Source organism: Tachysurus fulvidraco, chromosome 2, assembly GCF_022655615.1.
Source record: "Tachysurus fulvidraco isolate hzauxx_2018 chromosome 2, HZAU_PFXX_2.0, whole genome shotgun sequence".
NCBI classification, from domain to species: domain Eukaryota; kingdom Metazoa; phylum Chordata; class Actinopteri; order Siluriformes; family Bagridae; genus Tachysurus; species Tachysurus fulvidraco.
Genome location: NC_062519.1, coordinates 22,255,202 through 22,277,683, shown reverse-complemented (window position 1 = coordinate 22,277,683; position 22,482 = coordinate 22,255,202). Strand labels below are relative to the sequence as shown.

The following is a 22,482-nucleotide window of genomic DNA, read 5'->3' as shown; positions in this document are numbered from 1 at the left end:
GTCAGAGCGGAGGGTCAGCCATCGTGTGGCGCCCCTGGAGCAGGTGAGGTTAAGGGCCTTGCTCAAGGACCCAACGTAGATGTCTCAGCAGCTTGTGGCCTTGAACCCCGACCGTCTGATTAGGAACCCAGCGCCTGAACCGTCCTTACATCCTTTTGTATAATTTTGTAGGAACATCCAAGTCAAGAAGCGTTTATTGTCATTTTAAGCATATATAGCTCACGCACACAGTAAACATAGTGAAACAAAAAACAACGTTTCTCCAGGATCACAGTGCAACAAAAAATGTCATAAAGCTAAATAAAACACCACAGAGCTAAGGACTTAAGTCCTAGCCACATAAAGTGGCCACCAAGTGCAACAATGGACAATACAAAACTCTACAAGACAAAATACACAAAGTAAACAGAATATATTGTATTATAAAGTACATTGTGCAATGTGTTCCCTGGTACAACCAATGTTTTAGTGCACTATCCTGGTCAATATTTTTAACAGTGAGATCCTGTACACGCCTTTTAAGCTCTTTGACTTCACCTGTCAGATTAAGCAAAGAGAAATCTTTCTTTAGGATTTATCAGAATCATCGAATGATGTACTGTATGATCATTCCTTTTAAACATGAGACTGAATGTGAGGCCCATAAAGAAACTCCATATCTCTCCATTTTCAGTCCAAAGTTTAATTTCTGTTCTGTTTGAGCTTCAGACACACCTCAGTAGGCAAACTCTGTACTACAAATGCAGGCGTGTCTGCAACAGAACATACTGAGGTCAAAAATCACCCACACCACTCAGTTGGGTGTTCACAGTGTTGTGCGTTAGTTAGTTAGATAGTTAGAAGCTAGTTTATTGATCACCAGTTGCTTTGTTGATCAGCAAAAACATTCCTTTAATGCCTTAGTTTAAAGGAGACTGGAAGGTAGGGATCCCAAGGATGCAGTAAAATTATGTGGAAATGTAACATTTGTTGGAAAATAGCATGAACATATAATAGCATGCCTTCAAATGAAGAAATATTGTGCAGATAAACATGCAGATGGCAGGGATTTTAAGATGAATCCAGTAATTTTTGTTTCAAAGACCTAACTAATTGTCTTTTGTGTACAGCAAGGGGAAGAACCGGGTAAGGCGAAGATGATAGTGGACTTCAGGAGAAACGTTTCAGACTGCCGCAAGGATTCTCGGCGTTCCTCATCCCACTCTTCAAGAACTGGATATATCCAGAGTGAAGAAAATGGCTCAGAAACTTGAACTTTTACCATGTGGCCAGTGATACAGAGCCCCAAACACCAGCACAACCAGGCACAAGAACAGTTTCTTCCCCCAGATACGTCATGAACAGTTAAATGTTTCCTCATCACTCAATAACAATGTGCATTATCCCTATATTTATTTGTTAACTCCATCCTAGTAAATCTCTGCATCTCATTCCATTCCATTCTATCATCTATAGCACAACTGTACATACTATTTATTTATTTATTTATTTATTTATTTATTTTCGTCTATTTGTATCTACATATGTGTATTTTTTATTCTCATCACATTTTTATTGTTTGTGTTGTTGTCCTTGTTTACTGGAAGCCTATGTCACTTTTTTAATTTCTAGCAATAAGATTTCTAACCAGCAGAGGGCGGTGTGTTCCGCTCTGTACCCGTAAACATTAAAGAGGAAGAAGAGCATAACAACATACAGTGTAGACGCGAGTCATATTGTATTAGATTTGCTTGACTTCGCACAATATGGCAACCACGATCAGCACTCAGAGAGGACAGGTGAGTGATTATACCTCTCTTTTATTGCTTTTAGCTTAAATAATTCAAGAAAACCGACGAAAACAAGTAGATAAGGCAGTTTTTCGGTCAGCGTTTTTTCTTCCTGAACTGTATTTTTAAAATCCCACCTACCTCTCTATGATTGGTTAGTTATATTGCGGTCCAGCGCTCCGATTGGCTGGCGGTCCAGTTCTGCAAGGCTGCACCAATCAGTAGATTGTTTTCGAATGCGGGTGGGAAGTAATATTTAATGGTGTAGTGATGTTAGCCACTCAGCTAACCTGTTACATATTATTATTATTATTATTATTATTATTATTATTATTATTATTATTATTATTATTATTATTTATTCTGCTGTCTATGACCACAGAAACTTGAACATTAGTGAACAGAATGATTTTTGAATGCTGTCAATAAGATAATGAGTTGTTGGTGTTATGAGTTAAGATGCTGTGACATAATCAGCAAAACAAATGATCTCATCTTAAACCTTTCACTCGAAAACCGAGTGTTTGTTTTTTACTTTAGTTTTGTGATTTTACAGCCATGATGCCGCTGGCGAAAAGTCACCTTTCTACATACAAATAAGAGCAAGCGAGAGTGTGTGAGAGAGAGTGTGTGACTGAGAGAGTGATTAAAAACTTAATTATGGTTCTGGCTTTCTGACAATGTTCAGCTGACACTAAGTGACCAAGTGTGTGCTGGAAAAACATTCATCCTTAATCACCCCACACTGTTATACAGTTACACCTCCACACAGTTACGCCTCCACACAGTTACGCCTCCACACAGTTACGCCTCCACACAGTTACGCCTCCACACAGTTACACCTCCACACAGTTACTCCTCCACACAGTTACACCACCACACTGTTACACTGTTACACCTCCACACTGTTACACTGTTACACCACCACACTGTTACACTGTTACACTGTCACACTGTTACACCTCCACACTGTTACACTGTTACACCACCACACTGTTACACTGTTACACCTCCACACTGTTACACTGTTACACCACCACACTGTCACACTGTTACACCTCCACACTGTTACACTGTTACACCACCACACTGTTACACTGTTACACCACCACACTGTTACACCTCCACACTGTTACACCACCACACTGTTACACTGTTACACCACCACACTGTTACACTGTTACACCTCCACACTGTTACACTGTTACACCACCACACTGTTACACTGTTACACCTCCACACTGTTACACCACCACATTGTTACACTGTTACACCACCACACTGTTACACCACCACACTGTTACACCACTACACTGTTACACCACCACACTGTTGCACTGTTACACCTCCACACTGTCACACTGTCACACTGTCACACTGTTACACTGTCACACTGTCACACTGTTACACCACCACACTGTTACAATACAACACTGTTACATTGTTACACTACCACACTGTTACACAGTTACACCACCACATTGTTACACTGTTACACCACCACACTGTTGCACTGTTACACCTCCACACTGTCACACTGTTACACTGTCACACTGTTACACTGTCACACTGTTACACCACCACACTGTTACAATACGACACTGTTACATTGTTACACTACTACACTGTTACATTGTTACACAGTTACACTACCACAGTGTTACACTGTTACACTACCACACTGTTACACAGTTACGCCTCCACACAGTTACGCCTCCACACAGTTAATCCTCCACACTGTTACACCACCACACTGTTACACTGTTACACCTCCACACTGTTACACTGTTACACCACCACACTGTTACACTGTTACACCTCCACACTGTTACACCACCACATTGTTACACTGTTACACCACCACACTGTTACACCACCACACTGTTACACCACTACACTGTTACACCACCACACTGTTGCACTGTTACACCTCCACACTGTCACACTGTCACACTGTTACACTGTCACACTGTTACACTGTCACACTGTTACACTGTCACACTGTCACACTGTTACACCACCACACTGTTACAATACAACACTGTTACATTGTTACACTACCACACTGTTACACAGTTACACCACCACATTGTTACACTGTTACACCACCACACTGTTGCACTGTTACACCTCCACACTGTCACACTGTTACACTGTCACACTGTTACACTGTCACACTGTCACACTGTTACACCACCACACTGTTACAATACGACACTGTTACATTGTTACACTACTACACTGTTACATTGTTACACAGTTACACTACCACAGTGTTACACTGTTACACTACCACACTGTTACACAGTTACGCCTCCACACAGTTACGCCTCCACACAGTTAATCCTCCACACAGTTACACCTCCACACAGTTACTCCTCCACACAGTTACTCCTCCACACAGTTACACCTCCACACAGTTACACCTCCACACAGTTACACCACCACACTGTTACACTGTTACACCTCCACACTGTTACACTGTTACACCTCCACACTGTTACACTGTTACACCTCCACACTGTTACACCACCACACTGTTACACTGTTACACCACCACACTGTTACACTGTTACACCTCCACACTGTTACACTGTTACACCACCACACTGTCACACTGTTACACCACCACACTGTTACACTGTTACACCACCACACTGTTACACCACCACACTGTTACACTGTTACACCACCACACTGTTACACTGTTACACCACCACATTGTTACACTGTTACACTGTTACACTGTCACACTGTCACACTGTTACACCACCACACTGTTACACCACTACACTGTTACACCACCACACTGTTACACCACCACACTGTTACACCACCACACTGTTACACTGTTACACCACCACACTGTTACACTGTTACACCACCACACTGTTACACCACCACACTGTTACACTGTTACACCACCACACTGTTGCACTGTTACACCTCCACACTGTTACACTGTCACACTGTTACACCACCACACTGTTACAATACAACACTGTTACATTGTTACACTACCACACTGTTACACTGTTACACAGTTACACCACCACATTGTTACACTGTTACACCACCACACTGTTACAATACAACACTGTTACATTGTTACACTACCACACTGTTACACTGTTACATTGTTACACAGTTACACTACCACAGTGTTACACTGTTACACTACCACACTGTTACACTGTTACACTACCACACTGTTACACAGTTACAACTCCACACTGTTACACTACCACACTGTTACACTGTTACACCTCCACACTGTTACACCTCCACACTGTTACACCTCCACACTGTTACACTGTTACACCTCCACACTGTTACACCTCCACACTGTTACACCACTAAACCGTTACATGACCACACTATTACAATGTTACACCACCACACTATTACACCACCACAACACACCATTTCATTGGAGTTTTATGATCTGCTGTTGAAGTCTTAGTCGCCGAGTCTCAGCAGGTATGCAGACGTATTCGTACCAGGTGATGTTTTTTTGTTTAGTTTTCCAGTCTGTCCAGTTTATTACTTAATTACTGCACAACACATGCCATGTGTCTTACATCATGTTTAGTTCAGCAAAACAGCAGGGGAATTGTATAACCTGACTAGGCTGTTAGTCCTGTAGATGCACTTCTGTACAACACGCCTCTTTAAAGTGACTTTTTAAACATGTAAGCAAAAGCAGGAGTATCAGATGCCTGCGCCGGGTACATGAAAACCATATCTGAGCTCTAATAGTGCCACCTAAGAACATGGTATGATTACGGTAATCCGTTTTAATTGTCTGAGTATGGGTATGATTTAAAAGAACCGTTTTTTATCTTAATTGATCAGCTTGATGGGAATTTAGAAGACTCCTTCAGATATTCATGCAAGCTCTCTGTGCTAATTGTTCCGATCTGCTCTAATCAAAACTTTTATGTGCTGAGGAACTGTACGCTGTTAAAGATTCAAATCCTTGAGCTCCGTCTCCGATCCTGTGTGTGTTCAGGTGTACATCGGAGAACTTCCAATAGACTTCCTGAGGATCACTCCGACCGTCCAGCAGCAGCAGGTGCAGATGGATGCTCATACGGCACAGCAACTGCAGTATGGAGGCAGCCTCAACTCCATGGGTCGGATCAGCATCACAGTCGTGCAGGTATTCGGTTCTCACACACCACAGTTACATTTTTTTTTACATGACTGACTACACGCTTACTGTTCAAGCCATTTTCATAAACATAGTTCATACAGTTTTGAATTTTGAGTTTTTAAATTTAGAATATTTTTTATCAAGGCTGAATATATACAGCATATTAATGTTACTAGACAACACAGTGAGGAAAACAGTTTTATTACTAGATAGTAAACTGATTCAGCTTGGCAATGTAGCCAATAAGAAAATGGGTCACCTAAACGTTACATGTTAAAATGCTACACAGCTATGATTGGAGATATATTACTATGTATATAAATATCCTCTGATTTCTGGGCAGATGAAGATGATGTCAAGAGACTAGAGATTGGAGTTCTAGACTAAATTCAGTTAGGACCATAAACATGGATCCTTCTGTGCTGTTTACTGAAATAAACCAGTCCTTCTTGTCAACACCAGCGTGGAAGATGTGATGCGTCATTGAGAACAGATGACATTTAAGAGTGAATAGGAATTAATTTACTTTCTAACACTGATGGTGTCTCAACAGGGCGGGGCGTGAATATATGACATTTGAGTCACTCGTTTTACACATCAACTAATTTTAGATTTACATTTTTAGACCTTTTCTCTGAATGAAGAAGGGGCATGAACTGACAACAAACCATTACGCATCAATACGTGAACAATTGTCCTGTTATTGAAATCCTGTCAATGTATGAATCTAAAAAAAAATAAAAAAATTGAGAACGTTTACACTTATAAAATTGATCTGAACACAACATGAGGCTTAGGATCAGATTTTAAATGAACCAACAATAAACTTAGGAATAATAAAAGATTTATGTGTGATCTGATTAAATGGTCATGTGAGCAGGACAAAGCTGTTCTCATGTCTATATGGAATATATTACAGCCACTTATCCAGTTATTTAGTTCATCTACACTGTTGTTGTAATGTAGAAGAAGAAGAAAAGCTGTTAACATCCCAGAATATATTCAACATTAAACCTGAAATGAAGCTTCCAGCATTGTAGTAACACATGACCTTTAAACTGTGTAAAATCTGCTAAATCTGTAGGTTGTGGGCCGAGCCTGAATATCTGAGCACTGAGTCACACATTTCAAATGTTCTCTCATTTAACCCTCGTGTTTTATTGGGTTTGTGTTTTTTTAACATCATATCAGTGTTTTAACTGATAAGTTAAACTTTAAGTAATACTTTATTACTATTAATACTTTACTTTAAATAATAAGTAATACTTTATCAGTATTACAATACATTATATATACTGTCAGTATGACAGGTGTGAGGGGCGTGTGTGATGAGTGTGTGTTGTGTGTTGTGTGTGAGAAGTGTGTGGTGTTTGTGTGTGTGTGTGTGTATAAGGAGTGGGGGTGTTTGTGAAGAATGTGTGTGTGTTGTGCTTGAGTAGTGTGTGTGGTTGTATGTGTGGTGTCTATTAGGAGTGTGTTGTCTGTGGTGTGTGTGGTGTGTGTGCGTGAGGAGTGTGTGGTGTGTGTGTGCGTGAGGAGTGCGTGTGTAAATTAGGGGTGTGTGTGCATATGTGGTGTGCGTCAGGAGTGTGTGTCTGTATGGTGTGCGTCATTAGTGTGTGTCTCTATGCTGTGCGTCAGGAGTGTGTGTCTGTATGGTGTGCGTCAGGAGTGTGTGTCTGTATGGTGTGCGTCAGGAGTGTGTGTCTGTATGGTGTGTGTCAGGAGCGTGTCTGTATGGTGTATGTGAGGAGTGTGTGTATTTGTGGTGTGGATGTGTGGAGTGAGTGTGTGTGTGGTGTGGATGTGTGGAGTGAGTGTGTGTGTATGTGGAGTGAGTGTCTGTGTGTGTGTATGTGCAGTGAGTGTCTGTGTGTGTGTGTATGTGGAGTGAGTGTCTGTGTGTGTATGTGGAGTGAGTGTCTGTGTGTGTATGTGGAGTGAGTGTCTGTGTGTGTATGTGGAGTGAGTGTCTGTGTGTGTATGTGGAGTGAGTGTCTGTGTGTGTATGTGGAGTGAGTGTCTGTGTGTGTATGTGGAGTGAGTGTCTGTGTGTGTATGTGGAGTGAGTGTCTGTGTGTGTATGTGGAGTGAGTGTCTGTGTCTGTATGTGGAGTGAGTGTCTGTGTCTGTATGTGGAGTGAGTGTCTGTGTGTGTATGTGGAGTGAGTGTCTGTGTGTGTATGTGGAGTGAGTGTCTGTGTCTGTATGTGGAGTGAGTGTCTGTGTCTGTATGTGGAGTGAGTGTCTGTGTCTGTATGTGGAGTGAGTGTCTGTGTCTGTATGTGGAGTGAGTGTCTGTGTCTGTATGTGGAGTGAGTGTCTGTGTGTGTATGTGGAGTGAGTGTCTGTGTGTGTGTGTATGTGGAGTGAGTGTCTGTGTGTGTGTGTATGTGGAGTGAGTGTCTGTGTGTGTGTGTGTGTATGTGGAGTGAGTGTCTGTGTGTGTGTGTATGTGGAGTGAGTGTCTGTGTGTGTGTATGTGGAGTGAGTGTCTGTGTGTGTGTGTGTGTATGTGGAGTGAGTGTCTGTGTGTGTGTGTGTGTATGTGGAGTGAGTGTCTGTGTGTGTGTGTGTGTGTGTATGTGGAGTGAGTGTGTGTGTGTATGTGGAGTGAGTGTGTGTGTGTATGTGGAGTGAGTGTCTGTGTGTGTGTATGTGGAGTGAGTGTCTGTGTGTGTGTGTATGTGGAGTGAGTGTCTGTGTGTGTGTGTATGTGGAGTGAGTGTCTGTGTGTGTGTATGTGGAGTGAGTGTCTGTGTGTGTGTGTATGTGGAGTGAGTGTCTGTGTGTGTGTGTATGTGCAGTGAGTGTCTGTGTGTGTGTGTATGTGCAGTGAGTGTCTGTGTGTGTGTATGTGCAGTGAGTGTCTGTGTGTGTGTATGTGCAGTGAGTGTCTGTGTGTGTATGTGCAGTGAGTGTCTGTGTGTGTGTGTGTGTGTGTGTGTGTGTATGTGGAGTGAGTGTCTGTGTGTGTATGTGGAGTGAGTGTCTGTGTGTGTGTGTGTGTGTATGTGGAGTGAGTGTCTGTGTGTGTGTGTGTGTGTGTATGTGGAGTGAGTGTCTGTGTGTGTGTGTGTATGTGGAGTGAGTGTCTGTGTGTGTGTGTGTGTGTGTGTGTGTATGTGGAGTGAGTGTCTGTGTGTGTGTGTGTATGTGGAGTGAGTGTCTGTGTGTGTATGTGGAGTGAGTGTCTGTGTGTGTGTGTGTGTGTGTATGTGGAGTGAGTGTCTGTGTGTGTGTGTGTGTGTATGTGGAGTGAGTGTCTGTGTGTGTATGTGGAGTGAGTGTCTGTGTGTGTATGTGGAGTGAGTGTCTGTGTGTATGAGGAGTATGTGGTGTGTGTGTGTGTGTGTGTGAGTGAGTGTCTGTGTGTATGAGGAGTATGTGGTGTGTCTGTGTGTGTGTGTGTGTGAGTGAGTGTCTGTGTGTATGAGGAGTATGTGGTGTGTCTGTGTGTGTGTGTGTGTGTGTGTGTGTGTGTGAGTGAGTGTGAGCGAGAGAGAGTGCAGCTGAATAAAGGTAAAACACACAATGTCTTATTCATGTGTTTGAACTGAAATTCTCTCTTTTCCAGGCGAAGTTGGCTAAGAACTATGGCATGACGCGCATGGACCCATACTGCAGAATTCGGCTCGGCTACACCGTGTACGAAACACCTACAGCACATAACGGAGCCAAAAACCCACGCTGGAACAAAGTGATTCAGTGTCCGTTGCCTCCTGCAGTCGACTCCTTCTACCTGGAAATCTTTGACGAGGTTCAGTTCATAACAATCAGAACAACCAGAGTGATAACATTTAACCAGCGGAGTGTTGAAGTTTTGGGGTCTTTATCTTATTCTGAGCACTCTCCCATTTAACCCTCATGTTTTATTGGGTTTGTGGGTTTTTTTAAGACCTCATCATTGTTTTAAATAAAATGTGTTATTGTTGTAGATATATTTTAGAATACATATATATATATATATACGTATATATACGTATATATACGTATATATATACACGTGTATATATATACATACATATATATATATATATATATATATATATATACATACATATATATATATATAGTGTCAGTATCACAGGCCTGTGTGCGAGGAGGGTGTGTGGTATTAGGCGTCACTTCCATGTCACTGTGTTTAGAGGGCATTTTCCATGGACGATCGCATCGCCTGGACACACGTGACTATCCCAGAGAGCCTGAGGGAAGGCAGCGTGGTGGACGAGTGGTACAGCCTGAGTGGAAGACAAGGAGACGATAAGGAAGGCATGATTAACCTCGTCATGTCTTACTCGGTGAGTCTGATTATACGCACACACACACAGCTCTTCAGTATGAATGATCTTGCACTGTGTTGTGTACTTTTGTATACCGTCATTGCAGCATTTCCAGGTGTGTTGCAATCAAAAGAAATAGTTCGGACATCTTGCTGTAATCTTGCTGGTTCAGAGAAGCCAGAGGTGTCAGGACAAGCACAGTGGGTGTGTCCTAAAACACCTTAAAACAACAACAATACTGCAGTTGTGTAATAATATAGATGTGTAAGTGTCATTTTGTACACCGCGTCATGCAGTGTGTTTGTCATGAGTAAAATGAGAAATTTTCTAGCAGTACATTCAGTTCCATTTCTTTAACACAACACATAAATTCAGTTTATGGGCATTAACACATGGTTAATACATCAGACATGTTTTTGAACAGTAAAAAAAATGGGTCATTGATTTCTGTGAGGAAAAAACAAACTATGCTACAAATATATTACACATTATTCTATTTAAGATTTTTGGCCTGATTTATTAACCACATATCAAGTTCCTCATGTAATTTTAGAATTAAAGTATTAAATTCAGACATACAAGGTGGAAGAGCTTTAATTCTTAGAAGTCTGAAGCCTTTTTATTTTAGACTTTTTTAGAGATATTTTTAAATACTGTGAACATTGTTCTTATTTCAGTTCCCTATAGCATATTAATGGCTCATACCATAGACTCATATGGGTTCATTTGTATCACCAGCACAGGAGACTAGAGTCCACAAACAGTGCGCGGTCCATAAATAATGATAAATACCCAACGTCTGTATTCTTGTACAGTTGTGTCACTATCAGGCAGCTTCATAAAACTGAATAATACACCTGAATAAACATACACCTGAATAAACTGCTTCAGACTGCAGTTGCACTTATTTTACACATCTAATTCTCGTCCTCTCTTTTTGTTCATGTGGTGGTAGTCAGTGCCAGCGGGAATGATCATGCCACCCCAGCCTGTGGTCCTGATGCCCACCGTGTACCAGCAGGGTGTCGGCTACGTGCCCATTGCAGGTATGAGCTTGTTATTATCTTCATGATCTATTATCTAAAGTCAAACCACAAAACATCTTGGCCTGCTGTAGGAGTGACCTGCTGCTCCACTCTTGGTGGAAGCAGACCGAGTCACAGCAGAGAGCAGTAAGGATTGTTTACCTCTACAGTTATAGACTTGCTCTCCTGGATATAGAATTTTCACAACAAAGTGAATAGGCACAGAGGGAAGAGATGCAAATCAGGAACTGATTTCTTTGGGGAAGAAAAGCATACCAAGGTGTTCTCTGTTTTAGGGCACAGTGAAAATCTTCAGAAAACCACTCAACCGAAGAAAGTAGTGAAGAAATCTGAATGTCCTGGGATCACGTGACTCATGCCTCTTTTCCACCAAGGCAGTTTTGAGTGCTGGTTCGGAGCCTAATTTAAAATCAGTTCTTTCTTTTTCGACACCCAAAGCACCGGTTCTGAACCAGGAAAAGTGTTTCTTAAAGATGCCCTGCCACACGTATTTCCTTACTTTTGTGGTAATGTCTGACGTTTGCCATGGACTCTCCTTGGTTACCTTGTTTCAAGCCATTCTAGTGTGGTATAGAAAGCCTGCAGGAAGACTCAGCTCGATTTGCGCAAGTTCTCATTAATATTCAATGAGCTATGCTGCTTGGCTCCGATTGGCTAACCGCTAGGATATGAGAGCATGACTATTCATTCACCCAGTGCAATAAGTAGCCTAGGCTAGAGGAACTTTGTTTACAATCACCAGGAATTGTGGCATAATGGCTTCTTCAGGTATATTGACGTTCAGCAATCCTTGCTGTATAGGAAACTCGCTGAGCTACACGAATTCTGGCGGCGCGGTCGCAAGTGGGAGAGCTCATGAATAGTAATGAGCTCGATCAATTCCACGTCACACTGAGCAGCTTTTCCAACTGACCTGATGCCTCCGCTTATTTCTTTTCAGTGGCTAGTACTGACAGGGGAGGTAGCAGTTCATTTTCACATTCCCGACACAACGGTTTTGTGTGGAAGGGCACCTTTAAGTAGCACCAAAACATTGTTGGTCTAGACTTAAGAACCGCTTGCGTCAGCGGCTGTGGGCGGGGTTACTGTGAAAAACAAAACAGAAAGAGAACGTTGTTAGCTCTATTTTTAAATCATTTTAAATCAGGATTCGTCGCGTTTGGATGCCAATGTAGGTTCACAAAGCCATGAGCATTAACAGTAAAGCAACATCCACCATTGTTGATGTTGTGTTTGTGTTTGCCGCTAACGTTGCTGTATAACTTTGTATACTGTGTATACTGTGACGTGAGACTCGGCCCTGTGATGGCTCTCTAGCCCATGGGAAGGCAAACCGGTTCTTAGAAGGATCGCCAGTGGAACCAACTTCGAACCAGCACAAGCTCTGATCCATCACCCGGTTCTTTCTGGTGTAAAGGGGGCATCAGTCCAGACTAAGGATGAAGACTTAGTTTTGCATCGAACCTGGATTTCACTTACTCCCCTCGACCGTGTTCACAGTACAACAACAACAAAGCAAATAAATATAACATGCAATAATCTGTGAATTTATCGCATGTACACAATTTTTTAATTTGATCATGGAGATAATTCTGTTCAACAGTAATCGGCAGATACTCCGCAGAAACCCCATGGACTTCTTAGCACTCAGTAGTGTATGCGCACTTTAAGTTTCAGACGTTCATTTAGAGGTGTATTATCATGCAGGGTTCCTTTAAAGGCCTTCTCTAACGTTTACAAGGCTTCATCCAGCCTGCATGGAACGTCTGCCGTCATAAAAGATTTGCATGGAAATTGTATCAGTATTTGTTGTTATTTTTTTTACTTGTCCCACAGAAATTCTCCAACAATTAGAATGATTAAAATTTTTAAATGATTGATTAAAAATTGACATTCAGGCTTTAAACATACAGCTTATCATTTTACAGAGAAAACTCAAAAGCTTCGATTCCTCTGTAGTTTGGAGAGTTATGCTAAATAAAAACAAATAAAATAAAATGTCACAAACAACAGTTTTATGTTTTTGTAATCTGTTTATTATTAATCCGAACTTATGTAGCACTGCTGAATTTGTGTAAATGTTGTTAGGGATTAGAGCGAATAGAGCATTAAGATGAAGCTGTTATGAAGTACTGTTCACCTTCTAACCAATCGGATACCAGAATTCACCTGCGCTTTGGTGTCATTAATACTATAAATTAAAATGTTATATAATTATGTATTGGGCTGATCTTTGATACGGATTCAGCTATATTTTATACTATATATATTTATTCATATATATCTTCTTAAGCTTAATGATTGTTTTCATGTATGCTAAAACTCTGTGATGCTTCTTCCAGGTGTGCCAGGTGTGCCAGGTGTCTATAACCAGGGTGTGATGCCCATGGCGATGCCCATCAGCGCCCCTCACAGTGCCCCCTACAGTGAGGAGGACCTGCAGGCCCTGAGTGACATGTTCCCTAACCTGGATAAGGAAGTGATCCGCAGCGTGATTGAGGCACAGCAGGGGAACAAGGATGCTGCCATTAATTCTCTGCTGCAGATGGCTGAAGAGGTCTGATTGTATTGGAAATGCTCAGCGTGTCATTCCCTAACAAAAGAGTTATGTTTTTTTCTCTTCCGTGTCCATCAAGACAGTAATAAACACACAGCATTATGGGATTTTATGTTCCAATAGCAGTGCTTATTGATGCTTTTTGTTTTTTTCCCTTGAAGATAATCACGATTTGGTTCCATTCTCGTTTTCATTTTATGGGTCACCGTTTTTTATATAGTCCGGCTTCACCCACTCAGAGAGCTCCCTGTCTTATATAATGGATATATTTAATGCATTGTGTTATATTCTGAAGATAATCAAATATATTTAGGGCAGATCAAATAATAATGGCAGAATTATGAATATCACCCTGTTGTAAAATATTGAACAATGTTTTCTTCCCTTTAGCTCAGTCATGGTAACTCTGCCCCTCAGGTCTGTGGCTTTAGTTAACTGACAGTATAATAACTCTCTATCTGTAGGTTTCACATTTATAAGCAGAGTCATATTGGGACAATGAGAATCCTAATAAATGATCTATGACTGTGTTTATTGTCGCTTATCTCAACATCATGCTGTGGTAAATTAAATCTATTTCCCAAAATAAACAGCCAATAATTATAAATTATAAACATTTTTCTAAATTTGGCGTGAATCTGTTCAGCTGTGAGTGAAACATACCTACCATTAGATCTAAATTCCTAGGTGAGAAGTGTTGTTGAAGTTACAGAGAGCAGTCGAGTTCCCACACTTCTTCACTGCGTCATCAATGAGAAAATATATTCAACCTGCAATTCCAAAAGTTTTATTCCTAAAACTCAATTCATTTAAGGAGTTTTTCTAACCTTTAATACAATTTAATGCTTAACTTAAGTGCAAACTTGAACTGAAGTTTAAGATGAAAGCAAAAACTTTGCATTCCCTGTGGATTCTGGCTGTAGAAAACCCTCTTGGCCTACAGATATGTCCATCCAGACAGCCTTTTTACTGGAAATGTTAAGAGGAATTTGGACGTGAGCTTTCAACTCCGATTAACCTTGAAGATAATTTTTTTTTTAAAAATTAAATTAAACAAACATTTGCACTCGGGTGTATATTTTAATTCATTCATTTCACAGGCACTCACAAAAATGAATGCTAAAAGCACTATTTGTATATATACAAAACACATTACCCACAATTCCATACTCAATAAAATTGGACACATGCACAATGCCAAAGGTTTTTAAGAAACAAAGTTATCAAAGGTATATTTGTGAGGTCAGCATTATTTGTGTTCATGTTAAATTATGTTTTTTTTTGTTTGTTTTTTGTTTGTTTTTTGTCTTTTGTTTTCCGCATAGCAGATATTGCCATATTCCATGAAAGTCTTGAAGTTCTCATGTAAGACTAAGAGATCAGATTCAGTATGTGGCTCTAAAATTCCTCTAAGCCATTCATGACTCCTTTTCCAAAGTGGTGCCATCGTTGGCCTTACGAATGCAAACCCGAATGCAAGTCTCATTTTTTGATCTTAAACATGTTTCGTATTCTACATATCAGATTGCATGTGAAGATCGACCACTGATTTCTTACAGAAAGTCCAAGATTTTCCTCGAATCATTGACATTTAATTTAGACTCACTTGATTGTTTCTTAATGTTGTCAAGTTGTAAACTCATGAAGTTCTTAGATCAAGCTTGTTGTTTTAAATCATATGGTAAGCTCTTGCTTGAAAATGTTGCTGCAGTAAAAAAAAGATAACACTGTATTTATTAGTCCTGTAGTGAGGATGTTTAAATTTCTACATTATGATTATTCCGCTCATGCAAGAGCAGTGATGTTGAACTCTTTGGCACTTTACTTTCTGAAAATATGTCTGATTTAAGTTGAACAGTATACACAATAATGACAATAAAACAAAAGAATATCCTAGTCTTCATTTTTTTTGGTGGTCGTATAATCGCTTATTCGTTGCATCAGTTGCAAATAATTTGTTATTCTACAAAAGTAAAATGAGATCAACAAATAAACAGAAGGCACAAGTCAAAGTTTTATTTTCATTCTGTTTCGAAATTCCACCTATAATCCATCACACACGTAAAAATTTCCTGCAAGTCTTTTGTGTATTTTTGAAATGTTTTCCGACTTGCACTATTTAACGATCAGGTTGGAAAACATTTTACTGACCCGATTAGCACTGACTTTATCAGCCATTCCCTGTATCATATTATTTCCATGGCTTACGGAGAACACATTATCGTGTGTGTGAGACTTATTGCTGCTTTCAGGAATTTTGGAATTGTAAATTAAGTGCTAATGACTTTTAAGAAACTGTAGGTATTGAGGCAGCTGTATGTTTCAGGTAAACCTGGGATTGCTGCATTTTTTTTGATGGAAGCTGTTTAAGATAGGATCTCTGTAAGGCACTGTGTGTCATGTGTAGTTGGTACTGTAGTACACAGTAGTCAGTTTGTTCCTTCTTATACCATAAATACCACTGCTCTGCAGACCTGGCGAGAAGGAAAACACAGGACCACAGAAGCTTTAAACTGCAAAAGTTTATTGAGAATTTAAAGTCAAAGGACAAAGGAAGACCTTTCTGACATGCACTTTATAAGCACGACACACTCACCATGCTGTGTTAACAAGCTTTTCACACATTCTTACAATAATAAAAATATAACAGTGAAATTAGACAACTTTTTGCTTTGCAAGCAGAAGAGGAGAAGCACTATATTATACTACTAGAGAGGAAGCTTTAAAATTAATCATTAATCAATATCAATAAAATCAGTAAATCATTCCCTTCACTTATGAAGTTTCCCTGGCCTTCTCATGGACAGATCAGAGTTCAAGCTCCTTCTGCGTCTCTGCTTTTCTGTGCAATCAGATGCCTGGCAGCCGCAGGAATCGATGTGAATATACGTGTGTGTGGTGGTTGTTCCATCAGCGCAAATCATATCCACTTGCTTATTGCTGGTTTCCTTCTCATAACAACAGCTGCACATGTGTGTCAGAGTGTTGGACTCTGCAGAGTACCTGTTATAAACAAAGTCAGGATAGAGGTGTTAAAAACAGTTAAAGACAATCGTGTGAACGATATTAGCCAGAATTTTATTTTTTTCACTACACTCACATAGAGGAAGTTTCACAGGTTCCTGAGCAGGAAGTGATCTCCACCGGAGTTACGCTCTTGCAGTCACCCTGAACCAGCACAGTGGTGTTGCTTTGCTTACTGCAATTGGTCTTTGGAGTGCCTGGAGAGGAAGTGGAGATGACACTGTCAGTCTGACAGGAAATACAATCTAAATCATTTATCAGACAAATATCATGCTTTCACTTACAGCTCTTGCAGCAGCCATCAGCGTCAGTCGTCTCTGTTCCCTGTAGAGAAGGAGAACAAATGTAAAACACATCTGGCTTGTCTTTCACGACGAACATCGATTGATTAATTAATATGGCTTTAAGAATTATATTTCTCATGTCTCACTGAAATCAAATTTGTTTATATGGCAGTTGATATTTTTCATTTAAAACAGGATTTTTATGTATTTTAATGATGTATGTTAATAGTGATGACCAAAATAGCTTTAAATATTGTTGGTAGGTTTGATGACTTTTATATAAATTCCTGAGATTATGACACTTTTCAAGACACCTGACTAGTGAGGAATGATAGGTATGTTCATATCTATTTTTGCCCATTTTTTGTTTCTTATTCCAAAAAACCTAGTAACTGAATACCAGGTACTGAAATCACAGCCCTACAAACATAATAGTTACATAATTACTCCACCTCCTCATGTCAAACTAATCAGAATGAATTCGTCTGTTGTGTGTTGTCTTAAAACGTATTTAGACCAAAACAAATTTTGATTTTATACAGCGCTACTTCAAGAGCCTCAGACCACATGCAGCCTTACAAACATCAGATTTCTATCACGTAAATGTAGTTAGTAAATATTAGTTTTGAAGGAAAAATCACCCAAACCCTTACCGGAGTGCAGATATCTGGGTTAAACTCAGGACAGATTTTCGTGCTTTCCTTTGCCATGGGATCACCATTAACATCCTGGCAGGTGTATGTCACACATTTATCATCAGGTGAAGTAAATGTTTCATTCATCTGGGGAAAAATTAGAAATGCCATCAGTACAGTACAAATGTAACATGTTCTATGTATATTTAGACAGTAGGATGTACTAGATATGGCACTAGGTTAAAAGCAGAAAGAAAGTTACACCGCACTCACTGAGATGATCACTGTGGTGTTATTAATCATGACCACACAGCTCGTCCTTACACACTCTCCACAGCACTTGCCAGGGACAGCCTGATACTCATAACCCTTAAAGAAAACATTTGTGGGACATTTTTAGGTGATTTTTTTTTGCTTGTTTCCAATCTGGAAATTATGAGACTTTCCCTAATATTTCTACATTTCTGCCTTGCATTACCTTATCACACGTCATGTTACATTGTTTTGCCAAGCACTTTGGAGTCAGAAGTTCAGTGTTGTTATTTATAACTGAACTACATTCGCATTCCTCACAGACATTATCACTGGGCATGGGCGAGCCCGGCTAGAGAGAATACACAAATGATTGTTAGGATTTTTGTCGTATACAATCTGATTGCATGCTGTATCATCACATGACAGCTAGAAATACTAAAAAAATTTAAAGAAAAATGAAAGTCTTTGTTACCTGATATATTGTTCCATTCTGCACACAGACTTTCATTGGTTCTAAAAAAGGAATATGAAACGTTATTTTTTTAAATTGAATTTACCTTTTAACCTTACTATTTAATAACCTTACTAGTTATTTAAGTGCCGTAAGTTTCGTAACATAGATGCTGAAATTTCTTTCATCATTTTGATCCTATATTAGCATGTACTCACTGCAGGTATATGTAGGACAACATTCGCCTTGTTGAACTGCATTCATCTCTTGTGTAAAACCCAGAGGGCAGCCCATAGTGGTCATGACACACTGACTTGTATCACACTCTGCAAGGGAAAAAGAAGCACTATGTATAAATGTCGAATGACTTTAAATCTGCAATCTGTTTTCTCTTCAGCACAGTGCTGGTCATTATAAACAGAAGCATCTGATCATGTCTGCAATAGAAGTATGATGTCTATGATTTTTGTATAATCTACACAAGGATATGTCAGGTACTCTATAGAAACCTTATAGTTTAATTATGTAAATAAAGCTATTATTCTCTTTAGTATACATAAAGAATGAGTTGAGTGAATCATGGATGGTCCACATTACTTACGACATTCATAGCTTGTGCAGCAGCCATCTGTTTTGTTAATGAGCACATCTCCAGGTCGGTCACAAACAGGCATGACTTGAGTTGGACATACGACTGGGTTACACTGTATGCTCATGCTTTCACCATCACACTTACACATTTGGCAGCCGATTTGCCATGTTTCATTTGGCTGAAAAAGAGAAAGATATAAGGTGTACACCATACTGCATATAGTACACACAGATGTGAGGCTATAGGATGCACTTTATATGCCACTTAATACAACATTATACAGTTTGATAAAAACAAAAAAGCACCGGGCTTTGTCTAATTTACTGTCACTAATGCACCAGTTCATTTGGTAAACCCTTAAAAAAGCAGGACATGTATTTTGCAATGGTAACATACCATTTTGGGACTGCCATCAGGTCCGACACAAGCTGGAGAACAAAGCCAAAAGCAGAGGTCAAAAACATTTGGTTTAATAGTGCAAAACTGCAGAATTGAAATGGCCTATTAAATTAAAGGTTTTGCAGTTACAGAAGTTACAGAAATACAGACTGTGTATTACCGCAGGATGTAACACAAACATCTGAGTATGAGTTGAACAGAGTGGTGCCTTTCATACAGAAACATCCCTCCTGCATTTGTGCACTTTCAGATGCCATCAACTCCTGGTACTTCTCATTATACCTATCACAATATATGCAGTATTTAAGCAATTTACAAAATATCCAAGTGAAATATTATTAATTATATTCAAAGGACAATCAGCAAATAAATAAGCAATTAAATTGAAATATGTTTATTTCTTACTGAGAATTGCAGGTTGGTTGCACAGCAGGGCCACAGGCTTCATAGACTTTAGTAGGAGGACATTTATACTCTGCAAAACAGTTAATGTTTGCAGTAAGTAAAATTTTCCAGTTCCATTTTAAAGTGCTAATTAAAGTAATCATTGACATAAAATATACTGAAGCACATATGGATATGAACAATGTAGTGGAATTACCGCATTCTCCATTAGTGTAATTCCTCCAATTCACACACACTCCTGCTTTGGCACATGCAGATGCATAAGCCTGCAGACTCGTACAACTAGGTTTTCCAGAGCACACATCCTGTTCACAACTGTTCATATATGGTTCAAAAGGTATGATGCTTCGGCATTCCTCAAAAGCGCTGATAAGTGAGAAAGAAACATTCTAGGTGATGATCTAAAGAGCGATGCATATAAACATAATACAAAATAATAGAATGGCCTTTAAGAAATTGACGTAGAATTAACCAAGGTGAAATGGTGATGAGAACACAAGTGGGCATTAAAGTTAATATTTAGGTGGCAGAGAGAGGAGACATGCGTACAGTACATCTAAATGTAAAATTCAAAATTAGATTCTATAAAGTTCTTTATTGTAACTTGGCTTTGTTTAAATGCAACTCCTAAATCATATATAATGTATATATAATCATATGTAATATATAGTCATATGTAATCCAATATTTTTTCTAGATAGTGTTAGTTGATATTCACCTGCTGTTGAATAGCTCACAGATGACTGGCTGGCATGGGTAGGGTGTTGTGGGGGGGACAAGGGTAGTAACGGTAATTGGAGGGAGAGTGGTGGGTGCTATGCACGTCTTGTTGGGAACCTGCCAGCTTGGTGCTGTGTTCTCACAGGATTTAATTTGACCAGAAGGTGACCTACAGTCATTTGCTTGATTGTTATCACATGTCCCTGGAAAAATAATGAAAAAAAAATTGTGGGTTCTGATCACTTGATTACAATATCAGTTAATTACAATCTTTGCAGCTGCAGTAACAATCTGTTTTCTTTCATTTAGCATTACTACAAGTACTTTATCTACTTTATGGTCTTCATTAAATGGGAGATTTTACTCACCGCATAGGCCTTCTGTATTGTTCTGAAACTCAGAGAAGGGCAAGTCAATGTTAAATGTGGTGCCTGTGTAGGTCACTTGAGCCTTAATCTCTGGAATTGACACTGTGACCTCCATGCCTGTGCTTGTGATGATGTAATTAGAATTTTTAAAGACAGGATAGACTTGCTTGTTATTCACCATCACCTGCAATGTTTCAGAAACACATACCAAACAGACATTAACTTTCTGATCTACATAGTAGCTGGGGAATATGATGATAGGAACAATGTAATTTTTGCAGCCATCACATAAAAAACATTATAATATTATAAAAAACATTATAATATTATAATATTATAAACATTTTTTGCAGCCATCACATAAAAAACATTATAATATACAACTTACCACATTGGTTGCACCATTTGCTGTCATTGTCTGTGTCAGAATAACATCCTGTGAATTGTATGTAATTATCAGGCTTTGTGGGCAGAATGAGCTGCCAGTGCTGCAGACTTCCTTGTCAAGTACGATTTTTAGACTTGCATTGTAAATTTCTTGAACCAAAATGTATGAGCAATTATCACTGAAGGTATAAGCTGTTCCATCAAATGTGATGTAATGAGAGCTGCTCCATCCACTGCAAGAGCCTGCATTAACATGTCAAACATATAAAACTCTAAAATTAGCAATGTTCATATGAAAGAGACACGATAAATTCATAAACAAAAATGCTTGGATAGAAATAGTCAGCTTACATTCACATTCATATTTGAAGCAGCAGCCAGTCTCATCATAAACCTTAATAGGTGTTCGGCCATTTGCACAGGTTATTTGTTCAGGTGGGCTACACTTGTACATTGGTTCGTAGATGACTGTACCATTAGTACATGTGGCAGTGGTGCAGTTATCCACTTTCCAGGACTCCCCATCCTGTTCATTTAAAATTTTTAAAAGGAGTTGATTATTGCAAATAAAACAATAATGTTTATAATGCATTTTGGAAAATATCAACTGTTGGTCAGTGGAAAATATCTACTTTGCAAATGTTTTTTCCATTAATTTATGGATAATAACCTTTATCTCTTAAAACTCCTGGATGTAAGAGCTACATTCTTAAGTCTCATAAATGCAAACGTTTCTTGGTCGGTTTAATGAAGTAACTGAGTATGTATTTACAGAGTATTACACATTGGATAAAACAACTGAGTACTATGCTGGGATATAGAGTTAGGTGTTTTGAAATGAATTACCTTTCTTGGTGGATTAAGACTGGCACAGAATGGGGCTACAGTTGTAGGAATTGGAGCAAGAGTGGGAATACTTGTTGGCGTTGTGGTTGGAGTAGTTGTAAATGCTGGCGTACTGAATGGAGTGGTGGTAATTGGAGGTGGTGTCGTCAAGCAGGAATACGAATTTGTCACAACATCACAAGTGGAATTGCAATATGCAGTGAAGCACCACCCAAAGCCATCAGTTACATTATAAATAATGGTGTCTACAAATACAAGATTGTATATAAATGAAAACTATAAATGTATGATAAAATAAACTTTTA

At 39.4% G+C, this 22,482-nt stretch overlaps 2 protein-coding genes across 4 annotated transcripts in view; one reads left to right on the top strand and one right to left on the bottom strand.

Moving 5' to 3' along the window:
• Nucleotides 1-1,624: 1,624 nt before the first annotated feature.
• LOC113646141 (toll interacting protein) lies at nt 1,625-15,707 on the top strand. 2 transcript variants are annotated; one of them, XM_027152172.2, is made up of 6 exons: nt 1,625-1,778; nt 5,782-5,931; nt 9,503-9,685; nt 10,074-10,226; nt 11,164-11,254; nt 13,597-15,707. In XM_027152172.2, exons 1-6 carry the CDS (start codon nt 1,746-1,748, stop codon nt 13,815-13,817), a joined length of 831 nt encoding a protein of 276 aa, XP_027007973.2. In that variant the 5' UTR covers nt 1,625-1,745; the 3' UTR covers nt 13,818-15,707. The 2 variants fall into 2 exon arrangements, with proteins under 2 accessions (XP_027007973.2, XP_027007975.2); XM_027152174.2 differs by lacking the exon at nt 1,625-1,778 and adding an exon at nt 5,403-5,545.
• A 611-nt stretch (nt 15,708-16,318) lies between these two features.
• LOC113646155 (mucin-2-like) overlaps nt 16,319-22,482 on the bottom strand; it is a 30,544-nt gene continuing 24,380 nt past the window's right edge. For both annotated transcript variants that reach the window (XM_047802806.1, XM_047802814.1), the window contains 18 exons: nt 22,178-22,422; nt 21,683-21,857; nt 21,333-21,574; nt 20,945-21,128; nt 20,575-20,779; nt 20,053-20,222; nt 19,857-19,926; nt 19,612-19,733; nt 19,449-19,480; nt 19,062-19,230; nt 18,679-18,786; nt 18,482-18,522; nt 18,233-18,358; nt 18,028-18,123; nt 17,773-17,901; nt 17,120-17,159; nt 16,912-17,032; nt 16,319-16,814 (listed from right to left, as the gene is read on the bottom strand). In XM_047802806.1, coding sequence (XP_047658762.1) covers nt 16,583-16,814; nt 16,912-17,032; nt 17,120-17,159; nt 17,773-17,901; nt 18,028-18,123; nt 18,233-18,358; nt 18,482-18,522; nt 18,679-18,786; nt 19,062-19,230; nt 19,449-19,480; nt 19,612-19,733; nt 19,857-19,926; nt 20,053-20,222; nt 20,575-20,779; nt 20,945-21,128; nt 21,333-21,574; nt 21,683-21,857; nt 22,178-22,422 — 2,507 coding nt within the window. In that variant the 3' untranslated portion in view covers nt 16,319-16,582. The remainder of the gene's footprint in view (nt 16,815-16,911; nt 17,033-17,119; nt 17,160-17,772; nt 17,902-18,027; nt 18,124-18,232; nt 18,359-18,481; nt 18,523-18,678; nt 18,787-19,061; nt 19,231-19,448; nt 19,481-19,611; nt 19,734-19,856; nt 19,927-20,052; nt 20,223-20,574; nt 20,780-20,944; nt 21,129-21,332; nt 21,575-21,682; nt 21,858-22,177; nt 22,423-22,482) is intronic.

Excerpts from the sequence above, each read along its gene's own strand:
- LOC113646141 (XM_027152172.2), top strand. The coding sequence starts at position 1,746 with ATGGCAACCACGATCAGCACTCAGAGAGGACAG. Across the intron at positions 10,227-11,163 it reads ACCTCGTCATGTCTTACTCG|TCAGTGCCAGCGGGAATGAT; the intron begins GTGAGTCTGATT and ends ATGTGGTGGTAG. Across the intron at positions 11,255-13,596 it reads CGGCTACGTGCCCATTGCAG|GTGTGCCAGGTGTGCCAGGT; the intron begins GTATGAGCTTGT and ends TGCTTCTTCCAG.